The sequence below is a fragment of the Aulostomus chinensis genome, chromosome 23 (genome assembly GCF_037954235.1).
Source record: "Aulostomus chinensis isolate RoL2024-O1b breed Wild chromosome 23, RoL_Achi_v1.0, whole genome shotgun sequence".
In the NCBI taxonomy this organism is placed as follows: domain Eukaryota; kingdom Metazoa; phylum Chordata; class Actinopteri; order Syngnathiformes; family Aulostomidae; genus Aulostomus; species Aulostomus chinensis.
In genome coordinates this window covers 8,642,605-8,670,255 of record NC_141342.1, presented here as the reverse complement: position 1 = coordinate 8,670,255, position 27,651 = coordinate 8,642,605, and the positions used below count along the sequence as shown (strand labels likewise).

The 27,651-nt window shown below is 43.0% G+C and overlaps 2 protein-coding genes across 7 annotated transcripts in view; one reads left to right on the top strand and one right to left on the bottom strand.

Annotated features, from left to right (window-relative positions):
* grid2ipb (glutamate receptor, ionotropic, delta 2 (Grid2) interacting protein, b) overlaps nucleotides 1-10,672 on the top strand; it is a 35,853-nt gene extending 25,181 nt beyond the window's left edge. The window contains exons 14-26 of one of the 3 annotated variants that reach the window (XM_086196111.1): nucleotides 402-694; nucleotides 1,129-1,173; nucleotides 1,672-2,415; nucleotides 2,660-2,812; nucleotides 3,166-3,253; nucleotides 4,175-4,252; nucleotides 4,579-4,775; nucleotides 4,856-5,011; nucleotides 5,096-5,182; nucleotides 5,258-5,387; nucleotides 5,487-5,605; nucleotides 7,256-7,420; nucleotides 7,650-10,672. In XM_086196111.1, coding sequence (XP_086052237.1) covers nucleotides 402-694; nucleotides 1,129-1,173; nucleotides 1,672-2,415; nucleotides 2,660-2,812; nucleotides 3,166-3,253; nucleotides 4,175-4,252; nucleotides 4,579-4,775; nucleotides 4,856-5,011; nucleotides 5,096-5,182; nucleotides 5,258-5,387; nucleotides 5,487-5,605; nucleotides 7,256-7,420; nucleotides 7,650-7,721 — 2,327 coding nt within the window. In that variant the 3' untranslated portion in view covers nucleotides 7,722-10,672. Of the gene's footprint in view, nucleotides 1-401; nucleotides 695-1,128; nucleotides 1,174-1,671; nucleotides 2,416-2,659; nucleotides 2,813-3,165; nucleotides 3,254-4,162; nucleotides 4,253-4,578; nucleotides 4,776-4,855; nucleotides 5,012-5,095; nucleotides 5,183-5,257; nucleotides 5,388-5,486; nucleotides 5,606-7,255; nucleotides 7,421-7,649 lie in introns of all 3 variants that reach the window. The other 2 variants (XM_086196110.1, XM_086196112.1) reach the window with 2 other exon arrangements.
* Nucleotides 10,673-10,734: 62 nt separating this feature from the next.
* The window catches only part of arhgap17a (Rho GTPase activating protein 17a), a 38,979-nt gene continuing 22,062 nt past the window's right edge, over nucleotides 10,735-27,651 (bottom strand). The window contains exons 8-22 of one of the 4 annotated variants that reach the window (XM_086196115.1): nucleotides 27,340-27,457; nucleotides 26,279-26,347; nucleotides 26,040-26,121; nucleotides 25,005-25,132; nucleotides 23,132-23,243; nucleotides 22,311-22,392; nucleotides 21,749-21,829; nucleotides 21,552-21,665; nucleotides 21,345-21,436; nucleotides 17,645-17,792; nucleotides 16,691-16,975; nucleotides 15,855-16,003; nucleotides 14,585-15,139; nucleotides 14,475-14,496; nucleotides 12,812-12,953 (exon numbers count right to left, since the gene is read on the bottom strand). In XM_086196115.1, the coding sequence (XP_086052241.1) occupies nucleotides 14,492-14,496; nucleotides 14,585-15,139; nucleotides 15,855-16,003; nucleotides 16,691-16,975; nucleotides 17,645-17,792; nucleotides 21,345-21,436; nucleotides 21,552-21,665; nucleotides 21,749-21,829; nucleotides 22,311-22,392; nucleotides 23,132-23,243; nucleotides 25,005-25,132; nucleotides 26,040-26,121; nucleotides 26,279-26,347; nucleotides 27,340-27,457 (2,020 nt within the window). In that variant the 3' untranslated portion in view covers nucleotides 12,812-12,953; nucleotides 14,475-14,491. Of the gene's footprint in view, nucleotides 12,954-14,474; nucleotides 14,497-14,584; nucleotides 15,140-15,854; nucleotides 16,004-16,690; nucleotides 16,976-17,644; nucleotides 17,793-21,344; nucleotides 21,437-21,551; nucleotides 21,666-21,748; nucleotides 21,830-22,310; nucleotides 22,393-23,131; nucleotides 23,244-25,004; nucleotides 25,133-26,039; nucleotides 26,122-26,278; nucleotides 26,348-27,339; nucleotides 27,458-27,651 lie in introns of all 4 variants that reach the window. The other 3 variants (XM_086196114.1, XM_086196113.1, XM_086196117.1) reach the window with 3 other exon arrangements.

Genomic DNA, 27,651 nt, shown 5'->3' with positions numbered 1-27,651 from the left:
TGGGTGGCACATGACTCATGTCACATCACGTTGGACATGTGACAAACATGGCTGCAGATCCACTGTTGTATAGAAACACATCAAACATGAATACGCGCTGACTCATCTGCAGTCTGTTCATGTTTGATTTTGGATATTAAAACAGGTGAAACAAGACTGCCTGGTTTACTCATCTGATGTGAGCTCACCATGCAAACCACTGACTTTTACTGAGTGAACTCATTTAAATTCTTTAACTTATATGGGCAAATAAGCATGCAGGGTTTGTGTTACCACGGTAACCTCTCAGCTGAAATGATCCTCCAGACGATAAAAATGGCCAAGACTGTCACTGCATATTGTAGAGGAACATTTTCAGTGTGATCTCCAGACTGAACTGACGCGGCGTACCATTCTCACAGGCCACCGTAAATCCGGCCTGTCCCTGAGCTGGAAGGAGCCCCTCCCTACTCCTGTCTATGAAATCCACCACCAGAGCAGCGTGGACTCCAACCCGTACGTCAGCCTGGAGAGCCCCCCCGCCTCACCTCAGCACAGTCCCAACACACTGACCCGCCACAAGAAGCTGTTTACTTTCTCCCGGCCACCTCGCAGCCGCGACACAGACAAGTTCCTGGACGCCCTCAGCGAACAGCTGGGCCACCGGGTCACTCTGGTGGATGATTATATACCTGGGGAAAATGATTATGAGGAGGTGAGGAAGATCCTCCTTCCAATGGCCATATCATCACCAGTGCTCTTACATACATGTGGAGTACATGCCTTCAGTATGAGCTTTTGTAACTTTTACATTGACTTTTACTGATTTTATACCATTATATTATTTGAATGAGTAACTCCTTGTTAGAGAACCCAAAATGTTTTTGGGCTGTGGACCAAATCTCTTTACCTGTAATCTGACACAGTAGCACATCATGTAAAACGTTCAATCTGGTCTAATTATACAAATGCAGTATTATCACTGCTTTATATTTAATGCTTGAATTTACCATTAAATAGTAATGTGATTATTTATGCATTTGCCTTTTATCAAATTAGAAGCAAATTCAGGCAGTAGTAACATTGTAGTGTTGCATGTTGACATTAGAGCAGCTCTAATGTGCACTACAATGAACACTTGTGTCACAGATATATCAAGGTGGTTGTCATGGTTTCAGAAGAGGAGGTGTGCCTGTAAGTAAAATATGATTAACGTATACAGTAGAGTCTAATTATAAATATCTGCCCATTTCTGACTATGATGAGGAGCCAGCAGAGGCTAAATCACCAAACCTCAATGCAGTGTGTGAAGTGACATAATATGCATGATTCACAATACTGTTTTAAAGGGGGTCTTTTTTACTATAGTGTAACAGAAAAGCTCGTGTTATTTCAGTGCAGTAATAATCCTCCATAAACAGAGTACTGAGGATATTTAAATGCTGTGTTAAAACCAAATAGATCAATAGGGCTTTTAAAATTATTTCTTCTTTTTTGTTGCTTTCCATTTAGTTTTGCCTCTAAGTAGAAGAAGAGAAGTATGGGCATTTGAAAGTTTGACTATTAAGATATTTAGAGTTTGATTATCTCTAGAGTCACATGACAGGATTAAAAAGAAAGTATAAAGACCTAGAGCATCCAATATCCTCTTTTTCTCATTTCTAACTTATGGTGTAATTCTCCTCCCTCCAGATGAGTTTCCACGAGGAGCAGGAGCTGGCGTTCATGCCCCGTCAGCTCAGCAGCGGCAGCAGTGAGGATCACAGTAGCAGTGATGAGGCCTCCTCTCCCTCTTACTCCTCCGGCTCTGAACCCATCCCACCTCCTCCGACCCAGAGCCCTCCGCCTCCCCCACCCTTCCAGGCCTTGATACCACCCCCAATCCAGTTCACTGATCCCCTGCCACCTGTTCGTTTTTCCCCGGAGCACGTGCCCCGCAGCCGGATGCCCTTTCAGCCACACCACCCCATCATCCCTCCCCCTCCACCTCCTCTGAGGACTCTCCTGTCCAGTCGCTCTCCTCTGCACAAGGTGCTGCCTACCAGAGAGGAGGCAGAGAACCAACGCTTCCAGACTCCATCCAGCCGTTTCTCTCATGGCCACACCACCCTGGGTTCCACTACTCTGCGCACATCCCAGCCATCCCGCCCCTGTTACCTGCCTCGACAGCTCAGCCAGCCCCAGCCCATCTGCCAGCCGTCCCCTCAGGTGCTTAGACCCAGCCAGCTTGTCCTCCAGAGGCACCACCAGCTCCACCACCAACACAGCTACCAGGGCTCACTGCCACCATCCCTGCAAGATCACAGCCCATCGCAGTGTATGAGCCAGAGCCCCACGGCTTCCTCGATACTTCCCCAGCCTCCAGGCTCTCACTCCACTCTCCCTAGCCACACAAAGACGTACGAAACCCAACGGCAGGAAAACCAGTCGCAGCAGGTAACACCGAGCGCTGCTTGGATCCTTCTAATGCTACATTTTTTATGTATCATAGTAAAAGACACACAAGATGATGCATCTTTCAGCAAGTCAGCTAAAACTTACAGGCACATGAACCACGGTAGCGGCATGTCACTGAGAGCTCTGTCATACACTGTAATTTCTCCGCAAATGCTTGTGTGTGTGACATAAGAACATCAAAGACTCCTTGATTAGAAACATCTTGTCAACCTGTTCTTCAAAGCAACTCCCGCCCCCACCTCCACCTCTGCCCCCACCCTGTGATCCGCCTCCCCTGCCTAAACCGAGTCACCGCGCTTCAGACACCAACCACATGAGTGTGAAGCGGCTGCGTTGGGAACAGGTGGAGAACTCTGAAGGAACGATTTGGGGTCAGGTGAGCTTCTTTACCTTCTGGTCTCATGTCTGGGAATCCCTGATCTTGAATGCAGAACACAAGTACAAATAAACTGAAGAAATACAAACTTTGGTTTTTAAATTGAATCTTCCCACCTCGGCTATTCGCTCTCTCACTCCACCTACAGCTCTTTTCCCACTTACTTATGGAAAGACCTACTCATCTACTCTGTTGTGTCTCTGATGAGTCATCAGAGCAACAGCCTTATCAGCTCATATCCAATAAAAGGTTTTGGTCTTAGTATACAACTCTACAAGAGGTGGATCTGATATTTTCATAAAATTACTTCTTCTGCCTCTGAAGGGTGTGATTCTGTACTTGTCTTTGTTTAGCTTGGAGAGGATTCCGATTACGACAAGCTGACCGACATGGTCAAGTACCTGGACCTCGATCTGCACTTTGGCACTCAACGAACATCCAGTAAGTTGTCGTACATGTGTGGTCACTCGTCATCGTCATCGTCATCATCATCGCGTTCATGTTCACTATCGAACAATGTTCAATACTTTACGCTGTTTGTGTGAATTGTGTTTGTACTTTCACAGTTGTGATGTTCTCCATAAGCTGCTTTGGAGCTGCTGCACTCACCTTCTCATCACTCTCCATAAGGCACCATAACCTCATCCCCACCCCACAACCCTGATCCTGAGTTTAGTAATAACACAGTCCTGCACACATATCAACCTCATCTCAATTCAAATTCACAAATAAGAAACTGCATTAAGGAGCTTTACTCTCCGATAATGGCGCAGCAGCCTTAGACGTTCATCAGGAAGAGGAGAAACCTACAATAAAAACCTCTTAACATGGTAGAAAAAGGCCAAAACCTCTGGGAAAGCGAAAGAGGAGGGGTCCTTCTCTGGTGCTTGTGACACAATTGTGTCAACCGGACTGTCTTACACCAACTCTTAGTTTGGCCTCCTTGGTGTGGCGTCTGAATTTAGTCACAGCTTATAGTGTGTGTTCTTTCTTGAATATTAATGTTGAAATGCACCCAATGTTGCAGTTTAAGTTGACATGTCAGTTCTGCGAGAGGACAGACACTTGATTCTTATTCATCAAAAATATCCTAGCTGGATTATTTTTTTGGCACTGAAAGAAATCGCAGAACTGTGTTATTAACCCATCAACCTCAACTATCTGTGTATGTGTATGTGTGTGTGTATGTGTGTGTGTGTGTGTGTGTGTGTGTGTGCGTGTGTGTGTGCGTGTGTGTGTGTGTGTGTGTGTGTGTGTGTGCGCGTGAGTGCGTGTGTGTGTGCGTGTGTGTGTGTTTTCAATCCCTGGTGCCTGGAGAACACATCCTTACACTGTTGTTGAAATGATCAGTCTCTCCTCCAGAGCCAGCCTTCCTGCCTGAGAACTTTAAAAAGAAAGATGTGGTGGAGATTCTGTCTCATAAGAAAGCCTACAACGCATGTGAGTATTGCAGGTCTCTCTCTCTCTCTCTCTCTCTCTCTCTCTCTCTCTCTCAGTCAAACACACACACACACACACACAAACACCAAACACGCACAAGGATATACTGAGCCCCTAATTGCTCCTGGTGGTCCTGCGAAAGACTGGCAGCCAATCCAGGATTTACCCCCCCTTGCTCAATGTCAGCTGAGATAGGCTCCAGGCACCCCCTCCACCTTACCCTTAGGGTTAGGGTTAACCCTTTACAAAGAGATGGATCACATTCATCCTCGATGTCATTTTGAAAATGCTCTCCACGTTTCTCCACACTGCTGTTCTGGATGCAGCCATCCTCATCGCCCACCTCAAGCTCTCCCCTGCTGAGCTTCGACAGGTTTTAATGGACATGACCACTGACAGGCTTGAGCCAGCCCACATCAAGCAGCTGCTCCTCTATGCCCCCGATGACGACGAGGTCAAACAGTACGAGCAGTTCGACCAGGACCCGGCCAAATTGAGCGAGCCTGACCAGTTCATTTTCCAGGTACGCAGAGAATTAAAAAAGCCAAATGAGACGGTGGCAGGTATATGATGGAGTGACAAGTGAGTGCTGCCGCATTACAGATGCTAATGGTTCCGGAGTATAAGACTCGTCTTCGGAGCCTCCACTTCAAAACCACCCTGCAGGAGAGGACGGAGGAGATGAAGGTGGCCTATGATTACATCTACAAAGCCTCTGTGGAGCTGAGGACCAGCAAGAAATTAGCCAAGATCCTCGAGGTAAAAGACACTGCTGTTCAGAGGGATGTAAGAGCTGTCGGCTCGCTGTACACATTACTTATTAAGCTGTTCTTTATCACCCAGTTTGTACTTGCAATGGGGAATTACCTGAACAATGGACAACCCAAGAGCCACAGGACAACCAGTTTTAAGATCAGCTTCCTCACTGAGGTACTGCTTCCACCATCTCTCTTTTGTTTTTCAAGGCTGCATGACTGTGTCTTAGTAGTTCCTTTCTATTTGTAGCTAAGCACAACCAAAACAGTGGATGGGAAATCTACTTTTCTTCACATTCTGGCCAAGTCTCTGTGCCAACACTTCCCCGAACTGCTCAACTTCTCCAGAGACCTTACCACAGTGCCACTGGCAGCCAAAGGTACGCTGTTGTCATAGCAGCACCATCCTCATTTGATGTTGTCTAACGGTTCTACAGGTTTTTAACATCGTCACTGTGGCTCTCTTCTGATTTGTCCAGTGAACCAGAGGGCCATCACTGCAGAGCTGAGTGACCTTCACAACACCATCCAGGACATCAGGACGGCTTGTCTGAAGATACCACTCACCTCTGAGGACCATTTTGCCTCCGTCATGAGCGTAAGCTAACGTCTTTAAAAATACACAGATAAAGGAGGAAAACTACTTCATGATTTGAGCACTTCCACACCTCAAAGTCCAGAGCAGAGGTTCACACTCCATACTTCACCCCTTTTTGGCACATTTTGACTTTGTTTGTTTTATTTAATGGGTGACAATAGCCTGCCTCCACTTCCTGTAATGAGTCCAAGGTATATTATGATGACTGAAACAGCCTCTCAAGGTCAAATCAGATTTGTATCCTTTGATGCAGGCAGGGGTACCACTGAAATCCATCCGTGTCTCAAAACACCATCTAGACACCAAAATAAATATGTGATTCAAATGATGTAACCAGCACAGCATGCATTGGCATACATGTTACATAATGCATCCACTAGAGGGTAGTTCAGAGTAAAGTGTCTTACAGCAGCAAACAAGACAGTGGTGAAAGAGATCTTGTTGAGAAATAGTGTATTTAGTTGAAGAGGGAAGTCTGAAGTTCCCAGTCAGGAATTTAAACCGCAACCAACTCTGAGATTGGATTTCCCACTTGGAAATTTGGAGATACCTGGCAAATGTCCTTTAAATGTTGAACTTTCTACATTAAATCCATCCATCCATTTTCTTCTGCTTATCCTGTTAAAGGTCGCGGGGCTGGAGTCTATCCCAGCAGCTTTTGGGTGAGAGGTGGGGTTCACGCTGGACGGGTTGCCAGTCCATCGCAGGGCCAACACACATAGACAGACAACCATTCACACTCACAGTCACACCTACGGTCAATTTAGAGTATCAATCAGCCTCGTCCTCTCTTGATGTCTTTGGACTGTGGGAGGAAGCTGGAGTACCAGAGAGAACCCACACAGGAACGGGGAGAACATGGAAACTCCACACAGCCGGGGCTCGAACCCGGAACCTTCTTGCAGTGAGGTGACAGCGCTAACCACTGCTCCACATTAAATCAGTTGTGCATAATGTGTTGCTCATATCAATACGTTTTTAGTTCCATACCAACTCTCGTAACTTCTCCTCAAAAATCGTCCCCATTTTACAGTACTCCTGCACGTGGTCCACAACTAAGTTTTCAAGGAAAGATGCATGAATATGGACAAAAGGCTCCATCCCCATCAAACACTAAGCATTACTGTGGCTTTTTGACGGCTAAGCTATAAAAAAAGAAAAAGATCTTTTTCCCACAATGCAAAACTAGCATTTTTGATTTGATTCTCAGTTTGATCCACTGATTAGTTGAGATCAGAATGGGCATTATTATTTTTTGCTTTAATGAGATAAATTGTGTTCCGGGTTCGAGTCCCGGTTCGAGCTCAGGGTCTTTCTGTGTGAGTCTGCATGTTCTCCCTGTTCCTGTGTGGGTTCTCTCTGGTACTCCAGCTTCCTCCCACAGTCCAAAGACATCAAGAGGGGACGAGGCTGATTGACACTCTAAATTGACCGTAGGTGTGGCTGTGAGTGTGAATGGTTGTCTTTCTATATGTGTTGGTCCTGTGATGGACTGGTGACCTGTCCAGGGTGAGCCCCGCCTCTCGCCCGTAGCCACTGGGATAGGCTCCACCCCCCCAACCCCCCATGACCCTTAACAGGAATAAGCGGAAGAAAATGGATGGATGATGGAGATCAATTGTTGTGTTCCACCTTTAATCCCTCCCACAGAGCTTCCTGGAAAACAGCCACCCTGTGGTCCAGTCTCTTGAGTCCCTCCAGACAAGAGCAATGGAGGAGTTCACAAAGGTGGCCTTCTACTTTGGAGAAGACAGCAAGTCCTCCAGCCCAGAATCCTTCTTTGGCATCTTCGCTGAGTTCATTTCCAAGTTTGAGGTGTGCTGCTCTGTTTCACCGTTGTGTTGGAAGCAGCTAAATCTGACTAGCTCATGCATGCGGCAAGTGTTTGAGTGGTTTAACAGTTGCCTGTCACATGCACACACTCATACACACATATTCTCACTCAGAGCTGCTGTCTTTGCTATCAGCTAAATTAGAAAATATGAGCACAATTATCGTGTCATTATGAATAATAGTCATATAACCATGACTTTTGTTTTGACAGAGGGCTCTCAGTGAGACCCAAACCCCAGAAAACCCCAGAAGCCCCAGACTGTCTTCCCCTCTGGCCTGGTAGAAGTGAGAAACACAGGCAGATGTCGGATGACCTTACCGTCACACCGGTCAGCTCAATTTTCAGTCTGCTCTCAACAACCGAAGTGCCAAGATCACACACAGAGACACTCAAAGCATCGGGAAGACAGACCACTTCATCTATAACACACAGAAAGAGAGAAACGGACGAATACTCTTTGTGTAGGTTATCGTAATAGTGAGTAAGCAGCAAGCTGTTGTTTCAGGTGCTGAGTAGAGCAGGAACATTCAGGTGTCCAAAGGTTAACAGTCCCATGCAGCACAGCCAGACTCAAACCATTTCCATTCTATACATATTTTTTCAAGGTGGATATTCAGTGATTCCATAGAGAAACCATCCTGGTGCATTAAAGTACTTCAGCACATCTTGAATCTGCATTAAGCTAAGAAAACAACTGTTCTGGATGTCGACAGATGCTTATGTTTATTATGTGACTATATAAAGTTTATATTTTCTATCAGATCATATTTGAGAAATTGTAAAGTTGAAGCGTAGATGTAGAAAGGCTAATTCACAGGTGTAGTTAAGTGAGTGTTTATGGCGGCCAGATGAATGCTCCGTGTTCTCAGTGTCCAGCCCCCCGCCCCACCCCACGCCCCCCCCCCCCCCCACCACCACCACCACTACAATTTGTCACTCCCAGAATTTTAAAACCAGAGTTTGACAACATTTCGGAATAAAAACATCCTTGCACCAAATGAAGAGATTGATAGCGCTGTTAAATCAGTATGCTATCTTTGAAGCACTAGATTATCCTAATTCAGCATTATGACTGGAAACAGGGTAATGACTTAGCTGGAAGCCTCAACAAGTTTTCAGGAATAAACTACTCTTTTTTTTTCCTCTTTTTTTTCTTTCTTTATGACTGTTTTTTATTATTATTTTTTAATCCTGGGACTGAACTGAGCTAGCTGTTAGCCTTGTTTCAGGTCTCTATGCAAGGTTAAGCTAAGCTAAGTGCTAAAAGGTGGTTCAACACTGATTTTTGGTTGAATATAAGTTATATTGTTGATATTTTTGTTGGTTTTAAGTCCCGTGTTGGAAATATTATCAACCTGATTGTCATTCACCTAAAATTCCTCCATCTTTCCAAAAAATTAGTAAGGATTCTTTTAAATTATCTTTGTTACAGGGAGCAACTTTCATACATATTTTATTTTCTGCACACTTATGACTTCATTGTGATTATCATTATTATTGTTACAGTTTTTGCCCCTTCAGAAAGTCCTTATTAAAAAATACATCAAAAACCAAAACAATAGAAAATAGTCAAAAAGGAGGGGAATGTGTAGAAATTGGAAGAACTGGGGAACGTGTCAACCATTTTTGGATTTGTAGAAAAGTTATAGCGCTAAATGAGTGTGTAGGTTCCGCTGGCTCCATACCAATGATCATCTCTACATCTACTCTTACGTGAAAGAATTAATTTAATAAACAAGAATGTGGCCATGGTCGACACTTGTTCGAGGTCCCTATAACGATGTTATGAGGGTTGAAGTTCCGTTGTTGCTGCAGCGGTGTGAACGTGAGGTTTATCGTTTTCTTGGACGCAGCACGACACACTCAAGGCTCCTCGAACAGTCCGACAGGAACAAAATGAAGGTTGCATCGGCTGCGCAACTATCGCATGACGTGCATCGTGAAATTTGTCAGATGCATCATCAGCTTCAGGATGTGTGGGTGAAAGAGAAGATCTTTTCAACAATTAGTCCTTTTTTTTGTCAGTACAGAAACATTTCTGTGAAGCTTTTGCTGGAGAGGACGTCAGAGTTGCAGGCTTTGTCGGGTATTCAAGAGAACAGAGACCTGCTTAAATCAGTGGGCGGCTGATGAGTGAATGAACTGAATAACACACGGAGAAAAAAAAATCCTTCTGTAAATATCTGGTCGTCATGGTGATCTCATGACTCATCTACAGTGTAGCTGTAGCTGTTGTATTTATGTTGTACTATTGACATTGTAAATTCACTGTTTTTGCTATGCACTGCTCATCATTTCCCCTCTGTATTGAATGCACGTGTGTCCTCCAGGTCCTAGTTTCTATTTTTCTTATTGAGATTTCCAGAGCATCTTCAGGAAATGTAATTTCTTCTTATCGCACAGCTTTCGTCAAGCGTACGGGGTGATCTCGTAAAATGCAATCCTAGCTGCTGCTATTATGGTACTGCTTTTTCCTCATCCGAATCAGTTGCATGTTGGTGCAGTTAATGTGCAGCTGGTAGCATCTACCCTCACTGGATATTTAGGTTGGAAATAAATACATGTTAGTCTAGTTTATTTATTTGTTCCATTTTGGAAATGTTCTGTACATTTTCATAGGATGTTGCTCATTTTGTGAGATTATTTTACCTTTATGGTTGGTTCAATGCTTTCAAATGAAGGATATGTTTTGGATCCATAAAAAAAAAAAAATGCTTCAAAGTAAAAAAACAACAAAAAAAATGTCTTGAGTTCATTTGTGCCACCCTGCCATAAAGCTCTAACATTCCTGTTGAGACCTCTGGTACTGCATGTCTGATGGAATTATCCGCTGTTTTTGTCTTTTTGAAAGATAAAATGCTTTTAAAATGATGACACTTTGGCTGAAATATTTAGAAATGCTTCATAGTGTTTTCTGCCATGACTTTTCCTAAACCTAATAAATGTTGACTAAACCTTATCAAAACGCAACAGAAAATGTAACAGCTAAAAAAAAAATAATCAGAAAAGAATTCAAATGAAATTAAATCCAAAATGTTGTTACTGCCAGACATGGTATTGTCAATAACTGACAATCATTTCACCAAAAAAGCTTTTTTTTTTTTTTTTTTACATTATATACACGTGTATATGCTTCTATTTAATTTTGCTGTGGTTCCTTTATTCCACATTCAACAGATGGACTCCACAGTTCCAAAATGGTGTAATTTGTCACAATTTAGCATGAACATTAGCAATCAGAAACATTAGTTATTGGAGAATAAAGCATTAATAATCAGTCTAATGATATGATACATGATTTTGTTCTCTGTTATTGTCCTTGTATAAAAAAAAAAAAAATTGACAAGTTAACAGTTCTTCATATACTTTATTTTCTTTGGAAAGGGAGTATAACCAAGCATTCATATTACATATTTTTATTCCATATTTAAGCTCACCAGATGACAAACATACAAAATTACCGAGCTTAAAAAGGCAGCATTACCACTTCTAGTTTAATGGCATTCGTTCGTCTTAATGCACAGGGATAAGGCAGCAAGGTACAGGAGCAGAGAGCGTAAAGGAGGGGGTTACAATGCTCGATCGTCTCTGAAAAGTCACATTATTTTCAGGGCAACTGCAGCATCCAAATCTTTTCCCCCATTGGTACCACGTCAGGTCAGTTCTCAGGGAACCAAACTCTGCTTTACATTTTAGGCCATCAGGCTGAAAAGCAAAACCTGCACAGTAAATAGATTTTTTTTTTTTTAATTTTTATTTTTAATCGTTTGACCAGGTCAGATGTAACCCCACGTCACTACTGAGGCTTCACAGCAACGTTTGCTCTCAGCTCAGTGGGAAAGAAACCAGTTGACTGGGAAAACACTCATGGAAGTTTGGCCTGCGCTCAAGTGCAACATCAGCTGTTCATGCTTTTCTCTGTTCCAGATGAAGAGGCCCACAATAAAAATTGTCCTTTCACTACATTCACTTATATGCAGCCTGATGTGTGTAATGCCCTGGCAGACACCAGTGACAACACAAAGACAGACGGGAGAAGGCAGAATACTGACTGGGTCGCTACAGCAGCTAACCCTGCTATTTTTGCTGATAAAAGAATCTACCCAGATGCATTTAAAATCCACAGAACCACACAACTTCTACTGCAGGGGGTCACATCACCTTCCTTTCATCCCTGAAACAGCTTCTTGGAAATACTGTAATACAAGGAGCCATCCTCTGTACAGTAAATACATAATGCGTTCATTCTTTTAAGGCTTTTTTCTTTTCTTTTCTTTTTTTTTTTTACACTTAAACTGCATTAATTACGTCAAGCCACAGGGAATGTGTGTTTTAACTCGGTAAATAAATACAACAGGGAGAAAAGGTGTGTGTGTGTGTGTGAATACGGAGTGGGGGCGGGACATTCCATACAAAAGAAGGTAAATCAAGTGTTTGAGATGACAGGGAACCAGCCGTCACCAGCAACACTTGTAGCAACAGTTTTGGTTTCTGCTTCATCTCTTCCCTTCCTCCCACCTGTACAAATACCTTCATCATTTGCTCTAAGGCCATTTTACACATTAAAAAAATCCACCCCGCAAAAAACGAGTCTCATCAGTCCGTGTTTTGGCATTTTCCCGACCCCTCCCTCCCCCACATCATCAGTGACCTCATTGAATGCCGCCATTGATCGAATTCCCTCTTCTGACATGTGTCTGGAGCCCTTTCCTCAGGGGTTAGTGAGAAGATAAAGGCAGTGTATGGTGAGTGTGCTCCTCGCAGCGCCATCATGGAGGTCCAGAGGACTCATAAAGCCTATTTGTGGGCTTAAGCAGCTCAGCTGGTCCAGTATAATAATTTGCTTCTGAATGGAGATTGTGAGATAAATATTGGTGACTGATTGATGTCTTCTGCAAAATAAAGATTGGATAACCGAGCTTTTATCATATAAAATTGTTGTTGAGTCAAACACATTCGTTTCAGCTTTAACTTGATCTACCAGATAACCTGAATTAATTGTGTGCCCAAGAGAAGCATCTAGCAGCTGTTAGAAACATACACAAGGTCATCAGATGTGTGTAGAGCAGCGTGATGACCTCCAGCTGATCTGACGCTTTGGCTTCGCAATGAACATGAAGACAAACAAATATCAGATGCATGATTGTGGAAGTGTGTTGCATTGGTCAAAATCTTCATTTAAAACTTGAAAGAGAGCTGCAGGCCTCCAATATGGCTACCAGAAGGTAACATCACGTCACAGGTGGAAGAGTGCAGCAGAGGTTTCTACTTCTGGGGAGTGCTGCAGACACGGTTGGGATGACGCAGGAAGAGACTATATGAAGTGTGTGTATGACGAGAGGAGGCGTGTAGGGGCACAAAACTAAAGTTGTCCTCTTCCTTATAGGACCGTGCTCTCAGTGTCCAGGTCGCAGTCTTTGGGATGGGCCAGAGAGGAAGTTGCCGCTGGCTGCTGCTCTACAGCAAACTCGGGCACCAACGCTCGACTCAGCCCTTTGAAAGACATGGCCGGGTCTGGAGAGCAAGACAAGGATGAGGGAAAAACCATGTAACTCAGTGTAGTTAAGCACTAAGATCCTTAAACTAAATATACTCATCAAATCAAATGATCAAATCAGCTAGTAAAGAAGATAAAAAGGGTGTTCTGTTCATGCAGGAAGTCACACAACACTTAATATTCATGCCCACATGACATGAACAATAAGCGTAATCACAAACATGTGCAGCTTCATCCTGCGGTATGAAAACAGTTAAAGCTGTTGCCATGATGCCATCCTGTGAGACGCAGTAATATTTTCCACTGCCTTGACAGCAGCAGGAGATCTGCTGCAGTTCTATTAGCTATGGCTTCAACTGCAGGTGGCAGCATTTGCTCAGAGAGCAGATGGGAAAGGTGAAGTTTGACTCATCTGGGGCCAGGACGTACTGAAAATGAAAATAAATTGGAGCTACTAACCTGTCACATCAGAGTTACACATGCTTGATATGGGCACACTGGTAATAAGAATCTGAATGATTCACTATAATGTCAGCAGAACATAAACATTAAAAAACAAAGCAAAGCCTGAGTTAAGGGTTTGAAACAGACCAGTGCGTTTATCCATCATAAACTTGTGCTCAGTCTTTGCATGAATAAGTCGGCTTAAAACCCCGTAAGTGTTACTATTGGTCGCACAATAGTATGAAGTGAAGATGAGTGGCTCATATGAAATGTTTGCCCTGATGCAAGACTGTCGAATTCCACATCACAGCTCCGTCAGGTCAACAAGTAGCATCCGCCAACTTTTCTTTGCTCCTACTTTGGTTATTAGGGCCTGAGCCTGAAGGTACTTCAGGTGAAGACCCTATTATGTTTCCAATCTTCTTCTTAAAGGGACACCCCGACTCTTTGAGAGATGCTTCACTGCCATACTCCCTAGAGCCAGACAAGGAGACAGATACCCTTCTGTCCTCTGTGTGTATATTAGGGAACTGGGACCTCCTGATACTGGCGAGTTAGTTTAACAAAATGAATGGGAGTGGAGTTGGATGAGCTAGCATAGATCTGTCAAATTCACTCAAATAGATCAGGTTCAGGATCTTGGTTTGTTCAGAAGTTATCCTCCTCATCCTCTCTCACAAAGTCATTCCTGATTAGTAGGAGCAGTCACTCTTCTGCAAATAAATGTTCCGTTTTGTTGGTCAAAGATATGATGATATGCAATGACAAATCATTGCACCCATTTTACATTGTTTCATGGCTATTGTTATGAACAACCTGAGTGACACTGAAGCAGGAAAAGACCCTTTAGGAGGAAAGAGTATTTCATAACTTTTGAGCGAGGTATGCTGACACCTTCTACCTAAACCATTCATTGTGCTAAGCTAACTAGCAATCTGCTAGGCTCAGCCTCCGAATGAAATGGCCAGTGGTCTACTAGGGCTGTGATATAGAATATGAAAGTCTGAATCAGGGCTCCATAAATGAGGCTGCAGGTGGTATGAATGGCTGTGGTGATGCAGGAGCAGTAGTGCTCGTGTCAGATAACAACAAACCTCTCATAAGTGTCTCTTTAACCTGCGGGGGTATTACAATGTGAGCATTAGTACTTCAGCGGGGAAACAGATGCACAAACCTACCAACCAACATGAGAGATGACACTCACCCATCATCTTATAAGCAGTGGCACAGATCCCATTGGTGTCACTGGCCAGTGTGGTGGGCTGGGGAGGTGGCGGCACGCTAGGTCTGTTCCTGGGCTTGGGGACTGGCCGTGGTCGGGGAAGGGAGCCTGACTGGTACGGAGACGGGGAAGAAGGAGCTACAGCCCCAGGGCCATCTTGGGAGTTGGTGGAAGGTGGAGGGGTGTCTGGAGGGGTCGGGGAGTCTGGAGGTGAGGGGTCCATGCTCTGCTGGTCCCCACTATGCTGGCCTAGGGATGTGGGTTGGGTGGGGCTGACCTGTGTAGGAGGCTCCGGAGGCGGATGGCTGGGTGCTTGGATTGGTGGCTGGTTACTGGAGTGACGCCTAGGTGTGGCACATGGCTGGGAAGTGGGAGATGTGGGCGAGGAGGGTAAGTGGCTTGACAAGGGTCTGGAAGAGGGGCTGAGGGACTGACAAGAGCCTGAGGAGGAGGAGGAGCTGGGGTTCACTGAACTGCAGGGCTGGCTTGGAGGAGGGTTTGTTGGTTTAGGAGGTGCAGGTGCTTGCTTCTTGGTACCTGAAGTTTGATCAAGACATGCATAACATACAAATCTCATCAGTTATTATGAGATGGTACCAAAGGAAACTGGAAGTAAAAAAATCATTTAGGAAAGAGAAAAAGATCTTAAAATGGTAAAATAAACGAGACTTAATCAGAACCAGTGAGCTGGGTGAGAGTCTACGATGCCAAAAACATGCACAAACCAGTGATCAGATCAAAAGGGAGGAAGCACATCAAGAACATTTCTTAACAATCTGGCTCTTTACACACTTCATGCATGACTTCTCTCTCTTACCTGATCATTTTTCTCTGGCTACATTCGGTTTAGAACTTAAATTAATCATTTTTTTCCCCCTTTAAATTTACAAAGTGTGGTTTAAATTCATCCATAAAAAGGTAGGCACAGGTTAAACCACAGTCTGACTTAGTGATTAATTATAATCACTTCTCTATTTAAAAGGAAGACAGTGAAGGGAAGTGAGACTGTGCAGCTCTGTCTGGGATTTAAACACGCTACACCACAGCTTTATGAGAGAAAGCAGAACAAGGAGAGGGTTTACAGAAGAACTTCTGTGAAATCAAAGAAAATGTTAAAACCAGCAGATATTTTCCAAGACGGAAAATAAACTGCTCTGTACGTTTTTTTTTTTTTTTAAGGGGAGTTGCCATTAACATATTTTTGAACTGAATGACTGAAATCACATATGTCTAGTGTGCAGACTCTTCTTACCTTTACGCATCATATGTGGACTGGGCCCCATAGATCCTGTCCCACTGGTCCCACTGCCCAGCTGCCCAGCAGCCTGGCTCCCTCCTCCAGAGCCATTCCGCTGGAGGAGAGGGGTAGGGGCAGATGTGGAGTCTCGTAGCTTTGGGTTGCTTAACAAAGAAAAACAGAGGGGGGGGGGGGGGGGGTTTAAACCGTAAATTATTCGGAAAGAATGCACATAAACACAAATATTTAAGCATCCACCATTAATTCCATTTTACTGAAGATCAGCAGTTTCAAAGCTGGTGAAGCAAAATCAAAAAGCAAACTCATCTAAGTGTAGTGTGTTGTGATAATGAGTGTAACACATACATTCTTTGTGTCTCGTCTACTTTTACCTTCCCAATAGAGTCAGTAGGAGAAGAAGAATGCTGCACTGAATAGTCTTATCTGTCTGGGGATGAATGTTGCCCTTTCACCAACTAAATCAAAGACATCCTTCAGTCGTTACATAAACAGACAACAATGTCCTGGCTTCTCAAAGCAGTTTAGGCCAGTTAGTGTGAAGTTCCTGCTGCTTCCAGTGATTTGGGGGAAAGCAGAGGAATGGGAAGTCAAGAGGCCCTGGGAGCGACAGCAGAATGACAGCAGTCATTGTTGTGCTACTTTGGTGGGCTGAACTCAGTCAAACCAACAGGGCTGTAGCTACGAAAACTTGTGGTTTGCAAGAGAAACAGGAGCTGAACCATCTACTCTCACACAATATCTTCCCAAAAAACCAACACTGCAAGCATGGAAACATGTCTGTCTGGAATACTGTGCCACCAGCAGGGGGCAGGCAGGAGAGCAGCCCTTACCTGAGCTCCTCAGTGTGCTGGGCTAGAAGCTGCTGAGCGGCTGTAAGAGCAGCAAGACCCTGAGCCAAGCTATTCTGGGAGTTCTCAAGCCCTGAACCCCCCAGTGGAGCTTGTGGCTGGGGTTGGGGTTCAGCCAAGGGCTGGGACACCTGCCCAGCCCCGTGTCCCTGCCCAGGAGCCTCCACAGGGGGTAAAGGGGGCTGGAAGGCAGGTGAAGTGTGCTGCTTTCTACCTAAGGTGTTACTGCCTCTACGGAGGGTGTGGTCCGAGTGCTTGTTAGGGGTGCTAGTGAAGGACAGCAGTGAGACAGCGTAAGAAAGACACAGAAGACACCACAGCTTTGATCAGAAATTAATGATTATGTCAGAACAGAGAATCTTCTTAGTCGCAGAGCACAATGAGAGTCAGTAAAAACAGTGTTACGGGTTCTATTCAGAACTACAATTATCACTATTATTACAATAATTATTATTCCTCTCATTGACACAGAAATGTTTGAAAAATTGCAGAACCACGTATCAAAGTGAAGTTGATTTCTGACATTTTGGAAGCAAAATGTCATCATAGTTCCATGCATTTTCGCAAAATCTTGTCATACACGTTGAACGTGTCATTGAGTTACAGTGAAATGTGTGTTTTGTGATTTAATAGAGACCTTTGACAAAACTGTGTGAAATTTCCCCCAGGGGTTCCTGAGATATCATGTTCATGACAATGGGCCGGACCACCCAGAAACCTCCTGCTAGTTCAGAGGCATGAAAATTTATAGGAAGCAAAACATAAAAACCTGAAAAGTGAATGCCAAATTATTGTCTCAAGCAGTTAAGAGGAGTGACTGATTTGACAACTTTGGAAATCCATTATTTGTGCAGTGAAAGTGCTGCCAGGCCTGAACATTACTGTGGTCCGCCAGAGAAAGAGTTAACATTGAGAAAGGTCTCGGAGCTTAATTACTTGTCTTTGCGTGTCATGTCATTCTCTGGTCCCACCATACTGCAAGGCCTCTTCCTCTCAATGGTGCCACAGTCATAATCTTGATGATTGTTGTGGTTAGATGCAGGAGTGGGCATCGCAAACATGCCAGACACATTGAACTCAACATCTATAAGAAGAGAGACAGACATAGTTACACAAAAAAAATCTATCTATATTAAAGTACGACATCTGAAGTGACACAGGAGTTGAGAGGAATAGTTGCACGTCTACACTAGCAGAATACACAGCAACACAGAGAGCATGTGATGACGTGGCTTGTTGCAACTAAAAGACACCAACCAAGACTGTCACAGCAGACTATTAATCCAATGTAATAAGTTGATTACAACGACAATTGATGCTTGCCTTGGTACAAATCAGTCATGATTTGAAAAATCACAAAACGAAGGCAGGGCTTCAGATAGGAGCTGCTGCCAGTGTTGTAGTGGATAAGACACATAAACTCTGTGTGTCCCAGTAAGGTAATGCAGTTATCTACCAACAGTACTCAATTACAGGACTCAAGTACCACTCCAGTTGCAATTTTGATGACTCGCGACTTGACTAGGACTTTCAAGTTTGTGTTTTGAACTATGACTTGGTCTTGAAAGATACTAAGCGCACTGGGTAGCATGGCTTGGAAATAGCGTGGCCATCTAGCAATCGAAGGGTCGTTGGTTCGATCCTCACTTCCCCTGGTGACCATGTGCAAGTATCCTTGAGCAAGATACTGAACCCCTTATTGCTCCTGATGGCCCTGCGACGGACTGGCGACCCATCCAGGTTGTATCCCGCCTCTTTCCCAAATGTCAGCTGGGATAGGCTTCGTTGCGCCGCCCCCCCCCCCCCCCCCCCTCCTTGTGTTTTTACAGGTCTGTTTTACACCCCAACTGGAGACAATGTAACAAATGGGTACAGCATAAAAATGAATACCAGTAGAGCAATGTTGAGTGTTACTCTTCCACAATAGACAATCAATGATTCAATAATTAAAAACATCAACATACATGCAGAGCAGCTGATGTCTAAAAGGCATTTACAATGTAGGCTGTAGAGCACCTGCAAAGACTCCTGCTTAAAATCCTGAGAAACCTGCTTCTCTCTGCTGACATGCCAAATGTACTTACAGTTTGTAATCTGAACCAAATGCAGGAAACAGCCCCAAACACACAGTATTTATTGGTAAGAGGAGGCAGATGTTGACATCCGACAGCCAGTTACATGTGCTTGGCAGGCCAAACTTAGCAAAATAAACTCTGGGCAGGAAATCAAGTCACAGTGTTGAGAGGGAGAGCTCGTATTCAGCTTTACCTTTGTTCTTCATTGGCATGAACAAGAGTAATTCCTTTGTGCTTTCCAACTCTTATCATGGATCATGTGTGGCTTGAGTGAGCCATCACACACAAACACAGTCAGGCTTAGATTCATGCTAATGGTCAATAAGGAGTCTCAGATCTGTGAGGAATCCAACTACAAACTGTGGGAAGATTCTCAGGAAAATATGCAGACTCTAAAGAGAAATAACCATAAAATCAACAGAGGCGCTTATTGTTTTGAGGTGACAGCACTAGGGCTGTAATCTCCCAGTCGACTGGTCGATTTATTAGTCAATACGTTCTGGTTCGACCAAAATTCCGATTGGTCGATTTTTTTGCCACGTTAATTTCATCAGGAGGAAAGTAACAAGTGCTAACGGGGGTGCTTTCAAAGCACCCCTGTTTCACAGATAACAATCTATCTTTGAACACCACCCTTGTTTTGCTATTTTGGACTAGCCCGACCAGCTAGAGACAGACAGACTGAAGAGTATTAGAAGACCAGCGTCTGGTTTAAAGTCAGTCCTCGTCCACCATGTCAAAGACATCTGCAGTGTGGCAGCATTTCATGAAAATAGATAAAGGAAAAAAAGTCGAATGCAAAGTTTGCAAACAACAGTTTTCATGTCACAGCTCCACTACAAACATGGCGTATCACCTAAAAACTGTGAGCTAACGTGTCCACCTTAGGTTGCCCCGTCAGTTTTGAGCATATGAACATATCAGAATTGACATTTCAATGTTTTAGTCTAATAACTGTTTTTGTTTTAACTGTAAAAATTCTTGCAGTGGACTTGCCTTTTGTGTTTGAACGTAAAGTTTTAAGTTAAAAGTCTATTTGTGTCTCAGCCGCGATGCTGAGCTCCTCTGTTCAGTCTGGCTCTGTGCGCAGGACAAATGATAGCGTCGGTCAATTATTATAACGTGACAAAAACAATTGTCTACATACTCCTCAACAGGTTTTGTGCTGATAGTTGACACAGTATATTTTTCCTATATAAAATTATGTCACAGATTTGAGGGCTTCAGTCAACCAAGAATTTCTTTGGTTGATTACAGCCCTAGACAGCACAAGCCCCTGACCCATGATGCCACTCAGTATGAGGAACTACATACAGCGGGTAACGTAAGTATTGAACACGTCACTTTTTTTCTCAGTAAATATATTTCTAAAGGTGCTATTGACATGAAATGTTCACCATTTGTTGGTAACAACCCATGTAACCCACACATGCAAAGAAATTAAGTTAACAGTGTAATGTTCTGTGGGTCTCTTCTATAAACTCTGATCTTTAGTTCTTTCCATAGATTTTCTATTGGTTTCAAGTCAAGCAATTGGCTGGGCCACTCTAGCAACTTTATTTAAACCAAGTGAGAGTTTCCTTGGGATCACTGTCTTGCTGAAATGTCCACCCTCATTTCATCTTTATAACCCTGGTAGATGGCAGCAGATTTTTATCATGAATGTCTCTGTACAAATCTTGCAAGGAGCACCTGGTCGTGGTCGGTTTATGGTGAAATGATATTGTTTCCACTTTCAGATTATGGCCCCAGCAGTGCTCACTGGAACACTCAGAAATTTAGAAATCCTTCTGTAACCAATGCCATCAGTATGTTTTGCAACGATAAGGTTGCAAAGCTCTTGAGAGAGCTCTTTGCTTTTACCCATGAGATGCTTCTTGTGTGACACCATTGCAATGAAAAAACTTTTATAGGGCATCAGTTGGAACTGAACCAGCTGACACAGTATTAATGTGCTCTGACAAGGGGCAGGATTGCTTTCCAATTACTGATGGATTTCAGCTGGTGTTCTAGCTTTCTTTTTGCACCTCCATTTCTTCATGTGTTCAATACTTTTTCCCTGTATCATTCCATTTTTTAACTCAACTTAATTTATGATCATCTAAGGTTTGATTTCTTTGCTAGTTAGTGACAACTGGTGAAAATTTCATGTGGATAGCACCTTTACAAATATATTTACTGAGAAAAATGGTGACGTGTTCAATGCTTATTCTACCCGCTGTAGTACAGACATTCTGTCACCATCTTAGCTTAAGTTACAGGAGCTAAAGAGCTTTGAAAAACCAACCAAACACCCTATGACAAGAGAAGCTAAAAGACTGGACCAGATTAGCGTAGGTGTAGGCTAACATTTTTACATTTGTAATAAATGCTAGTGGTTACATTTGATACATGACTTTAGGGGAATATATGACATCTGTTCTGAAAGCCTTAAAGCTGATCCAGAAAATGCAAACAACACAAAGTTTGAGTGAGTGCAGAGCAGTGACCACTGATCCCTGATTGGCTACAAGGAAAGCTTCTGGGCTCCAAGGCCACTGAAGAGGAAACCCAGAACTTACCCTCAGGAAAGAACCAGTCAGCATGCTGGATGATGGGCTCTATGATGGCCACCACATGCACAGAGGTAGCTGCAGCCATCTCAGCTAAACTCCTGGGCAGACACACAAATGAGCAAAGTCAGACGTTTTCAAACATAATGAGGGAAATAATGCATAATCTTCAGACATAAACTATATCTTTCCCCCACCCCTTCAATTTCTCCTCACCCTTCAGTCTTTGCCCAGAGGAGATTCGGTCCCAGGACAATGGCAATGTTGCTGGGAGTCATTTTGTTCACCTCACTGTCCTGAGCCAATTTGGCTAAAAACTTCACCAGATACCTGCAAGGAAACATGAAAGCTTCTATTGTGATAATACAGTTGCAAAAAAAGAAAAGACAAACAATATTGGAACAGTGGCTAACCTAAGGTTGGTTTTGTTGTTCTTTGGTAGCTGATCACACACAACCCAGAGTGCTTGGAGCCTCTTATCTGGGTCCGACACGCTGGAAAGGTCACAAAGCAGAGCATATTATTAAGCATATTATGTGAAATAGTCTATCATCCATCATGGGTGGCCCACTCCACTATTTCATACAGACAATCAATATAATATCAATATATAGTGGCATCTGGGTCACAATTTCTCTCATAACTATTATTATTATTGTAGTAACAGTAGTCAAAGCCCTCATAAAATACTGAAAACCAAATAATAATTAAAAACATATGTGTAAACAACCAATCAGCAGCCTCCACCCATTATATAGTTGGCTAGTGGCTAAAAGGAGTAGTAACATGTCAGTGGAAAGAAAACATTTTGGTAGGTAAGGTTTTCTTTTGGTGTTTGTCCTTAGCTTTATTTATAATGAACACACCAGTATTTCTCTTTCAAAAACCAGTATAATACTTGAGGTGGCCTCCATGTGACAACACTGCAGCAGTTTAAAAAGCCCTGGTCCAAAGTGATGATGCGATGAGCCTTGCCTGCAAGCCTGGATCCATTCGTCATAAAGCTGGTGGGTCATAAGAGGTTCAGGGAGTTCCCTCAAATAGGACTTCAGTGCTCCTGAAACATCACACACAAAAAGATTGTGTTATACTCTTCAAAAATATCATTCAGATCTTTCTGGTACTGCAGTGGGAAGTGGATAGCCTGGCTCCGCCCTGCTCCCACTCAGTTCATTCTTTGCTGAGAATCAATCTCGTAACGAGGGTCATCTAAAGAACTGCAAAAGCCAAATTTTTGGCTAGACCCATGAGCAACTAACAGGAGGGGTTGAGATAAATAATGTAGAAGCCCTTTTTATGACAGTTCCCTCATGTTGGCTATGTTAGTGTCGGATGAAGCAATGCGAGCTCTTGGCGACTGTTTAAATTTTGTCACATATATAGATATTAAAGCTGGATGAAGAAAAATGCTACAACTACTAATAGAAGAAAAGGATGTGGTTGCTTGTCTGACTCTTTGGGAAAAGTTTAATTACCAACTTGCACTGCTGGTGGTGTCAGTGTTGACTGCAGTTTTATAATTAATTTGATCAACTAGGATTCAAATTCTGCAAAATATTGCCAATTGAGAGTGGCCAGACCCTATTCAGTCACACAGTTAATTATGGGCCTGGTCTGCCAGGCAAGGAGCTAGCCATGTCGAGTCACTAACTCTTATGTGTTTTTAAATGACAAACAATGATGCTGGGCGATGAGATGAAAGCACACAATAACATATAAAGAAATCTACCCAAACAGCTTAACCTGCTTTTAAAGTCATACCAAAACATATGGAGAAGCTCTAGATGGAGACATACCAGCGACAGCATGGGGGTCAGAGTAGAACTCCTCCAGTTGTGATGTTGAACAATCCAGTGCTGCCTTCAGTTTCTTTAGTTTGGATGCCCCCGCTGCAATTCTGAATAGACCCTGACAAGAAAATATACACACACACACACACAAAAAGACAAACAAACCACAGTCAATGACAGCAAACAACAATGAAGCTGTGTGCCAACATTCATGTGCACAAAAGACCCCATGCCTTCAGTGAAACCTAAACACACACACTTTTCTAACACTCAGCTACAGATAAACTCCACTATACAAACTTGCCCTGCCAGCTGCACATAATGAAACCTTAAAGCTGGCAAACAAACACACCCACCACTCACAGCACAGCACGCGCTTTACTTTGATACGTAAACAAAGGCTGTCTTTACACCACACAGACTGGACACACCAGGGAATAAATACATCTACATATGATGTGCTTTACAGCTACCATTTGCACTTGTGTGCTCTTTTTGCACTCTCTCTCTCTCTCTCGCTCTCACACACACAAACACACACACACTACAAAACTGATTTATGAACAGGAGACAAGTGGCCTCTATTGTATTCTAAAATTGTTTTGAGGAGGGGACATCACAACAATTTCAGAAATTATTACTCTAGTGTTTCCTTTTGGCAGTGTCTGGGTGTGGGAACAGCAGGAAAGAAATGCAGGAGTTTCCCATGTTTACAGTTGGCTTGAAGATTCAAGGAGATGAGCAGATAGACAAACAAAATGAAGCCAAGTTTCAATTATGTCTGTGACCAGTAGAGCCAGAAATCACAACCACACTTGACGTTGGTGACTTTAAATGAGCTACGCCAGCACTTATTTTACTGACATAGCAAGTAAACAAAGCAGAAGAGTGAAGCTAGACAATCAGTATCATTCTATCTGTCAGGATTTATAATACATAGGATGGAGTAAAAAGTGACATCTGTGGTTTCTCTTTTAAAATCGAACACCTGCTCAATGATAACTCCCCCATACTGTCATATTTATTAATATTAATATCATTTCAAACTACTTGTTTTAGTGCCCAACACGTTCCTGGCCAGCCCGAAACATCACCACTCACTATTATACTGTGTGCCTTCTACCATAATAGAGGCACAGATGTTAAGGCTGTGTGATATTACAATACAGTGTATAGCAATAGCGTCTAATAAAAGACCTAAACCACTATTGTTTATATTTGTTTAAAATTGTTGCAAAGAAGCTGCAGAACTGCTTTCCAGCAGTATTTTACGTCATCCACCACAGCCCATTTACTTTCTCCGTACACAGGCTCTAAAAAGACACAAGCACGGTGAAGCATGATAGAGGGAGGGATTATACAATCTGACTCTGAAATAGAACCTCAACAAGCTAAAATTGTGTTTAAAAAGGGGAGCCATAGGACTGAACAGTGATTCCTGGCCTACTGACTGCAGTACTGTTGTTCATGAAAAGGATGTTTTATATAGTCATATAACGGACATTGTTTATTAGCTAGACAATTGGATATTTTCATAGCTGAGAATGGAATAGTGCTTTAGTTTGCTTTTTCTTCTCATTTGTGAGAGTTCTGTTGCTCAATGTCACGAATAAAAGGAGAAAAGAAAAGAGAAACTCCATTTAAAACTAAATAAATAAATATGGATAACCAGGAAGAAGTTAATAGGAAATACATATTTTTTTTAAGGAAATAATGAACGTGTCCTCTGACATCTAAGTTATTTGCACACAAAGGGTGCAATTATAAAATGGTGGCAGTTGGGTGTGATTTCTGTATTTGTTCATCACGATGAATGAACCCTTTCATTTTCCAATTAGGCATTTACAGTGACTTCAGCATCTGGCTTGACCTCAGTTACCTCTTCCTTCATGCCGGTTTCTAGGAGCATCATGACGCAGGCTTCCAGTGGCAGGGCGATCTCCCTCCCGCTTCTTTTCAGGTGTTCATCCAGCCCAGTGCCAAAGGCAGGCTTCTCTGTCCATGAATCTGAATGCAAAGATGAGGATAATAAACATCCACTCTTATGAGCTTTGTTGTGTCTTTAAGAGAGATGAAACTAATTTTGAAGGCCAGCCCCCAATCCATAAGACCCGGGTTTCAGCGTAAATAAAGCATATTTTGGTCTTGGTTCATCACCCTAATCTCGTCTATACTCCCCCTACAATCAGATAATAATAAAATGCTTCCAAACAGCAGCTTTTTGTGTGTGAGAAAATGTTGGGGGGGGGGGGGGGGGGGCTTGCTGCAAATCCCAGGTGGGTGTGACGTGAGAAGAGTGTGTGTAGTGACTCACTGCCACATGCTGGGAGACCAGACTTGTCCAGTTTAGACCATACGTGTTTCTATCAGAAATAAGTACGAAGCTGCTTCAACATTGCAAGACAAATCTACTGAGAGAGCTCTAATGAGACACTACGCTGGAAAATGAAGGGAGAGCAATGTGGTGAAATCAGAAGGCCATTCTTTAATATCTGGTGCCTGTTTGTGGTATTTAATAATTACTAGGACTGAGGAAACGATAGTCCAGAAGTTAGAAAAACAGACCAGAGTGATGTAGTTGAATGGTACGGTAACTGGTTTCATTTCTCAGGCCAGCGAGAAAATAAATTGTTTCTCCTCCTAGCAACTACCTGGGCAATATTCTCAACCTCAAACATATCCAGTGTCAAACTGGAAATTTTTTTTTTTTTAAGGGACACTAAACAACACAGGAACCAAAGGAAAAAGGGGGGGGGGGGTGTCACTGGAAAAGTGTTCTCCAGGAAATACATAAAAAGGTCTCATATTATGCCCTGGATAGTGCCTTCTTGTGTGCATGTTTTATTTTTGTTTTGTTTTTTTAAACAATGCTGTACTACTAAATGTTACATGGGTGTGTGTGCGTGTTCTTTACCTTGCTGAGCTCGAATGGTCGGCAGAACACTCTCCAGCAGAGTGAGAGACTTTCTGTGGTAATCTGCCTGAGCTTCTAAGAGCTGCAGGAACACAAAACCAGAGATCATGGTAGAAAAAGACAAGCTGTGGTAAAAGCAGGATGACAAAGTCAATAAAAGTTACACGCCAGCTGAAAACATTCCCACGGAACCTGTGCAAACACATTTTTGAATGTTGAGCATGACACACTGAACTCACCGTTATGAAGTAGAAGGCATAGTCTCCTTCTTTTGAGAAAAAGCTGTACATGTCTGCAGCAAGTTGGTCCTGTATGAGAAATATAAGGAGTAAAACTGCGAACTACAAGAACATGCCAGTTATCTTATTTTTAACTGTCTTCAGTTGAAAGCGGAAGCACAGCATTCCTATAGCAAAATCTGTCAATTTTTGTGAAGAATCTACAGTTCAGATCCACACAATGATCAATCAAATGAATGGCCTTTTTTTTATGTGGCACAAGGTTGAGTGAACTACGAGTCATAAATCCTCGGGATGTTGGCAGCACTGGGTGAGACTGGGAGGGAGAACTGGTGGAGGGCAAACAAGGATCTGCGCTTCCTGGATTGGAAACCTGACACATCACGGAGCCGTACACACTAAAAACAGTTCAATTGTTGCAAACACATGCACACACAGCTGATGGGGCATTTTAACTCCTTTCTGTGTGTCAGCAATCTAGGTCAAAGGGCCAGAGAGTCTTGGAATGTCCAGTTGTTGTTCGGGTAGCTTTTTCCCAGATGAAATGTCTGACCAGACCCATTCCCAGTTTCCTCCCTTCAGTCCAGTGAGGCCATAAATGACCACTGGCCAACATACTTGTTCAGGATATCTTCCACAAGTTAATGAGGCAGCTAGTTAGCAGAAATAAATACTGCCCTCATCTATAAAAGGTCGTATCTGCACCCTTTTAAAATTTTTTTCTTTTTTACTGAGATATTTAACCAAAAATGTATTTTGCCTTTCAGGTACTCACAAATAGTTGTCTTGTGCTCATTAAGATGCTTTTAATTACTTCTTTGTGACTGCAAAATGAAGAGAGCCAGCCACATACAGTATATTTAGCTTGAAGCTAATGGTGACTGATGGCCAGCAGCGGCAAAACTGCTAAATAACATACATCTACAAACTCATGTGCTCTACATGAGCTGAAGATACCTATTTGTGAGTACTTGAAAGGGACAATACACTTTTTGGGTAGAGTATCGCTTCAAGAGAGGCACCTTCATTTCATGACTACAATGTAACCCTGATGTTCCTACCTTGCAAAGCTCCACCTTATTCATGGCCTCATCCATCTCCTCCTTGAGTAGGTCAGCCTTGGCTGTCAGTGCTTGAGTGTTTGTTCCTGAGATTATTGACTTGGTTGCCTGCAACCATCTGAGAAAATGGGAAATGAGCTTGTTTCTGTGACAAAGACCCACTATGTGAGGTTCATGAGGGAATGATGCTAATGATCAAAATTGAAAGCCAATGAATCACTCCTTCAGTTCGGTGGAAAAGTAGTAATCCATCAAATGTGCAGCCACCAAAGGGCTGCAGGAAAATGTCCCTCTTCTCACCTTACATTTCAA